The sequence below is a fragment of the Diceros bicornis genome, chromosome 19 (assembly GCF_020826845.1).
Source record: "Diceros bicornis minor isolate mBicDic1 chromosome 19, mDicBic1.mat.cur, whole genome shotgun sequence".
Classification (NCBI taxonomy): domain Eukaryota; kingdom Metazoa; phylum Chordata; class Mammalia; order Perissodactyla; family Rhinocerotidae; genus Diceros; species Diceros bicornis.
In genome coordinates this window covers 46861912-46867962 of record NC_080758.1, presented here as the reverse complement: position 1 = coordinate 46867962, position 6051 = coordinate 46861912, and the positions used below count along the sequence as shown (strand labels likewise).

Here is a 6051-nt window from a genome sequence, read left to right as displayed (position 1 = left end):
CCACGACGGGATCGTCATGGCTAGCCGTTGAGCCTCCCGCCTTGCTTATCGTGCTCACAAGTGACTCTGGAGCGGCCGCCTGCAGACTGAACCCGGCCACGGTCCGGGATCATGTGGAGGCGGGAGCACCTGGTGCCCGGAGCTCTCCGGAAGGCACGTGCGCCTCCGCAGCGCAGGCATTTGAGTAGCTGGCCCAGTTCGACCGTGTCAGTACGACGTTCCTGCTCTGAGGGCTGCAAAGCCCCAACTTCTCCAGGCCTCCAGGGACTCGTGCCCCGAGAGGACATTATCAGCTCCGAAGAAAGGGCCTCACCGGCGTGTCGGGCAGCTGTTTTAGCTGCGGGCTCACTTCGGCACAGAGGAGTGCCGCGCAGCCTTTTGCTTTTATTACGCCATATCTGTGCGGAAGTAGAGAAGTGTGGAGAGCACTGGCAAAAATGAAATCCTTTCCTTTATTTGTTCCCTCTTTTAACTCCTCCCTCCTTGATCTGTTACCTTCCCTGACCCCTCACCCCTCCCACCACCGATCCCTCCCTGCGGTCGGCGTGGGAGTCTTGGCCGGTGTCCACTGATGGTCCCAAGCCTGGAGCAGCCTTACACCCAGGATGTCCTCAGAATCCTTTGCATATTGATAAAGAAGGTGAGTGCGTTTGCACTTGGTGTCCTGTGATAGGAACCCGTGTGAACTTATTATCCAGGGAGCGTTTAAAAAAACCAGAGAATCTGCTTTCCTTCCTGTGGAATATCCTACTAACTCACATTGCATTACTTTGAAATAAATTGATTAAGTTTTTCTATTTCTTCTACACTGTTCAGTCAACTTCAAGATACTCCATTTACTACGCAATTTCACTTAATACCTCACCTAAATGAAATTTTTGGCTTCTATTTTAGAAAAGACATATTTGGTCAATTGAAATAAATCTCCACGGGATGAAGGAGCACATTTGCAAACAACCAAATTTTATTTACCCTCATGAAGGTGGATCTTAGAATTTATGTCTTATGATTATGGACAAGGAAAGCAGTGAGCCAGACACAGTTGACAAGGTATCATTCCTGCAGACAGGCCTTGACCCGTGTGTGTGTGGCCAACCATCAGGTTTTTAAGGAAACTCTCTATTGCCACAGCACATAACTGGCCTTCCGTTTGAGGGATCTGTTAACGTACGGTGTAATTCAGAGAGAACATTTTAAAAACTCTCACGTTGTTGCTCAGAGGGAGCAGCCATTAGCCCACAAATTTTAGTGTTTCTTTGTTTCATTCCAAGTTTTCAGGATGTTATGAATAGTGCTTTGTCCCTGTGCTTTTATATTGCACTGGCACTGAGCTTTTGTCTTCCTCTATTTCCCAAATTGGAAAAATGTGTGGTCATTGGCGATAAAAGGCGACATGCAATTTGTCCCCGGGGCAACTTACCTGTGGTGTCTTCTCCTTGTTATTGACTCTGTTTTAAGACCTTCACAAAGGGAGGACTATTCAGTGTTCCTGACAGCTGAGCCTTTTACTAAACCCTCTCCCACACAAAACTTTGGTTACGAATCTGAAAATGATCTCTTTTGTCAAATTTTCCTTCCAAGTTTCTCGTGGACTGCACCTCCCACCATCAATTCCAGCTACCCCCTTCCCAGATGCAGCCCTTTACTGCGCAGATTCTAACATCTCTTTGCTGGGCAAACATTAGAAATGTAGTGGGCTTCAGGAAAAAAGTAGCCAAAACAGACCACAAAAGGAAGGGAAGGCACAATTGTGATGTTTAGCACAGCTCCGTAATCAAGTGTTTCAAAGAGAGGAAAACGACTCAAAATATTAACTGGTGAGCGTCAGAATTGTTCTTGGAAGAGCTGAGTGACACATAACAGAAAACATTGTAATTACCTGTTATTTAATTTAATACCCCAAACAGATGGTGTTCCATTTTTTTCCCCCAGAATGGATTTGCTCACCTGACTGGAAAATCATTTCTGAGCCCTCACTCCAAACCCAGTTGCTTAACTTCCGTTGCATCCAAATGTGAATTGGTTTGCTTCCCTTACTTTGGAAATCTGACCATAAAATCATTTCTACTTTCTTCCAGTTGATACTTACGGATCAAAAACTACCTGTTTTATTTATTCCAGGAATTACTGCTACACATTTCGTCAGGAAATGAAGGATCTGCTAAATTAAAGCAGTGTTCCCGCATCTCCTTGGTTAAAAGGGTAGATTCTTGTGGACGCTTCTCTAGATTTCTCTGGAAAACATTTGCAGCTTTCATTCTAACCCCAGCTTCCAGTACATTCCTAAGGACCTTTCACAAGCCTTCAGCTCCGTTAGCCATTTTGAGGCTACACCCTTCAACTGCCAAAAGGGCAGAATCTAGCAGTGCAAGCTCAGCTCTAAAAATCCACAGTCCTAGAGATGGTGGCAGAGATTTTTCCTTAAAAAATAAAGAGACATCTGAGAAATCATGGGAAGCTCTATTTTACATCCTTGCTGAAACCATGTGATGCAGAAATAAACCCACCTTACTTTGACTTTGAAAATATTTTATTTGAATAGTAAATAGTTATACAGTTGAAACAGTTCTATTGAAGCTTTCTATAAATAGCTAACAATTAAGAAAATAATGTATGTAGAAAAGAGATTGCATTTAAAAGTAAGAGCTGTCGGTTGTACAAGGGCCTCAGGGGCCCTCCAAGCAGAATAAAATGGTAGGTTGTCTGTAATTCGCTCACATAGGTATAAAAGTTAAAACTTTTAGCAGATCCCTTTAGAAAAAGGCTCTCTTCTAAAATGCACAGTGAAATGTCAATAGTGGCAGGGGGAAAAGCGCACCAAAAACAAAAAGATCTGTGATCAAATAATATCATAATCTTCATAATTAATATAAATAAATAAAGAATAAATAACAATTACTCATAAATCAACATATACATTTAGAGGGAACTCAAACAGCCCTACCTCAACAAAGATGATCAACCCAAAAAGTCTTAGTGAAACACTGAGGCAGCTTCTACAGCATCTTCTGAAAATTCCCTTCCCTCCCCCCCAAAACAATCCCAGACAGACAACAGTTCAAGGCATTTGCGGCTATACTAAAGAAAACTCTTTTTTAAGCAATTTGATTTGTTCACATACAAAAAGGTAAAGCCAGACTCCAGCAGTTCACAAGCCATAATAAAGCTAATCGTGTGGGAAGTTCAATTTACAGCCTGTGAAATATAAAGGCATTGATCCCTCAAGATTCACCCAAAACAACCCGTACGCTACATACACAGAGAGCAGAGATTGGTAGGCGAGAGCAAACCGCGCTTCTAGACCATGAACACAGCGAATACTAGCAAGAAAAACAGCTCTCCTCTCCAAGGGGAGGCTTCCAACCACGAGACAAACGCGTACAGCTCTTCTCCCTTGTACAGAAAGAGATTGGCTCCTGTTGCGCCAAGGGGGGCAGGGGACACGACGCAAAAAGGGGGGTGGGGGTCCAAAAGGAGTCACAACAAGAGGATCGGGGTTACCGTCACGCCACACCGAGAGAAGCGGAGACAACACTTTCACCGGGGGTGGGCGCCCCTGGCGCGGACGCGGGTTCGGGGCGCGCAGGGCGCGCTCATTTCGTGGGTCTCCAAACGAAGGCACAGTTCGGGGGGCCGGGGGTGGAGGGCGCGCTCTAGCAGGCCGGACGCACAGGCACCTGCAGGAGGATCACCTGTCTGTTCTCGGACGGGTGGCACTTGTTGATGTGCCGCGTGAGGCCAGGCGAGCTGTAGAAGGTGGCCGGGCAGTACTTGCAGGGGAACACCTGGGCAGCGTGCAGCAGGCGCAGGTGGCGCTCCTGGGCGCCCTTGCTGGGGAAGGTCTCCCCACACACCGGGCACAGGTGGCACTCGGCGGACGCACTCAGGCCCAGCACGCCGGCTGCCTCGCCGTCGCCGGCTGCCTCCTGGGGCGCCTTCTCGTCGGGCCCGGGGTACAAGGCCAGTAGGTCCTCGGCCGGAGGGGCAGACGGCGCGCTCTTGGCCTGCAGCGCCTGGTGGTGCGCCAGCAGGTGCTTGCGCAGATAGGCCTGGCGGCGGAACTTCTTGGCGCAGTGGTGGCACTCGTAGAGCCCGTCCTCAGAGCCCGACTCAGACACGCCGCCGGGGCTCGGCGTGTCGCGGTCGCTGCCGCCGCCTGTTACCTCCCGCCCCTCAGCCCTGGCAGCGATTTCGGGCTCCGACGCGCGGGTGGCGGCAGGGGCAGGCCGCGGTTTGTGCCAGCGGCGGTGTGAGGCCAGGTTGGCCGGGCAGCTGAAGACCTTGGCGCACTCAGGGCAGCGGTACTCCACGCGCACGATGCGCGAGCACTTGTGCTGCGCCAGCGCGAACGGGTCGGCGTACTCCTCCTTGCAGAGCTGGCAGATGAACTCGCCCAACGGCCGCGCCGCGCCCCCCGTGCGGCCCCGCGGGGCCTCCACCGGGCCCTCCTTGATCTTGAGCCCCAGCACAGGCGACGTGGTCACCTCGTCTTCGAAGTGCAGCTTGCGGATGGCTTTGGGCTTCTTGGCGCCCGGGGCCTTGGCTACCTTGACAGGTGGCTCGGCGGCGGCAGGCGCGGGCCGCTTGCCCGGGGGCCGCAGGGCGGCGGCCGGAGGCAGCGGGGGGCCGGGCCCTGGGCCGCCGGCCGCTTCGGCGCCCGCTGAGAACGCCGTGCCCATCTTGAGCTCAGCGGGCGCGAAGAGCAGCGGGTCGCCGCCGCAGGTGCCGCTGCCGCCCGCGCTGTTCGCGCCGCCACCGCCGCCGCCACCTCCGAGCAGAGCAGCGGGCGTGGGGAAGGACTCGGCCGAGACCGGCGAGCCGAGGTTGAAGCTGCGCTCGAAATACTTGTGCTTCTCGTGCTCGCGACTCACGGGCCGCGTGGGGCTGTAGAGCGGGGCGGGGTGCGCGGCTTCGGGGTTGCCGAAGTGCGCGGCCCGCGGGCCCGGCGGGGGTGGCGGCAGCCCCGGCGCGCAGGCGAGCGCGGCGGCGAGCGCCGCATGGGCGCGCTCGGTGGGCGGCGGCGGCGGTGGCAGCGGTCCCGGCCCGGGGCTTGGCGCCGGGGGCGAGGCGCGGGCGCCCCCGCAGCCCGGCGAGAGCAGCAGCGCGCGGTCGCCGTCCTCGCCGCCGCGGACCCGGTAGGACACGGGCGTGGACTTCTTGCTGCGCTTCACCAGGAAGCCGCGGGGCATGTTGGCGCGGCGCGAGGGCAAGGCACTGGCTCGGTCCCTCTTCAGCGCTCGGCCCCGGCTGCCCTCAGTGGCCCCGGCCCATGGCCCAGGCGCGGCGGCTGCGGGACTCGCGTGGCGCCGGCGGCGGCTCGGCCCGGCCCGGCCCTGCGCCCTGCACGCGCGTCCCTGTCCCCGGGCCCGGGAGCCGCTCCCTTTTAACGGGGGGAGGGGGCCATTGTTCTCGCCTCCCGCTTCACCCGGAGCCAATCAGCGCGGCCGCAGCTCCTCCGCCTGGAAGGGTGGGAGGGCAGCGGGGTGGCCAAAAGGGGGCCGGGACTCGGGGGTCGCCCGGTAGGTGCGGCAGATGTACCTGAGGGCGCGGGGCCCCCGCGCGCGCCCCGCCGCCGCCCCGCCCGGCGCCGCCGCCCCGCCCGACCGAGGCACACGCCCGGCCCCGCCTCCCTTCACGGTCTGCTGCTCCTCTATGGGGAGGCGCACGTGCCTGGGCTTTGTGTCTCTCCTCCGGGGGGCGCGGAGCCGCCAAATGGGCCCGTCCATCAGCACGACAATGCACGCCCCCCTTGCCGCGCGGGGATTACCCGCGGGTCGCGAGCAAAATAGCAACAAAGAAGAAGAATGGCCCCAAATATGTCAGGAGGGTTCAATCCGCGAGCCGGAGCGGAGGGGGAAGTTGTGCGCGCTGATTGGGTAGGGGCGGCGGTGGGCAGCAGCAGGCGCGGGGGAGATCTGAGTGCCGCTGCTGGGGCGGGAGTGGGGTCAGGAGAGGCGCAGGAACTCCTCTTGGTGTTTGGGAAATAATTAAGAATCGAAAATAGCTGCAAATTCCGGGCCGCCTAGAGCCCCCGCCCGTGCCTGGGATGAG

The 6051-nt window shown here is 56.2% G+C and overlaps 1 protein-coding gene across 1 annotated transcript; it reads right to left on the bottom strand.

Annotated features, from left to right (window-relative positions):
• Positions 1 to 3023: 3023 nt before the first annotated feature.
• INSM1 (INSM transcriptional repressor 1) lies at positions 3024 to 5295 on the bottom strand. The gene has a single exon (XM_058562160.1). The coding sequence runs from the start codon at positions 5187 to 5189 to the stop codon at positions 3654 to 3656; it is 1536 nt and encodes a 511-aa protein (XP_058418143.1). The 5' UTR covers positions 5190 to 5295; the 3' UTR covers positions 3024 to 3653.
• Between the last annotated feature and the right edge of the window lie 756 nt (positions 5296 to 6051).

Excerpts from the sequence above, each read along its gene's own strand:
- INSM1 (XM_058562160.1), bottom strand. The coding sequence starts at position 5,189 with ATGCCCCGCGGCTTCCTGGTGAAGCGCAGCAAGAAGTCCACGCCCGTG.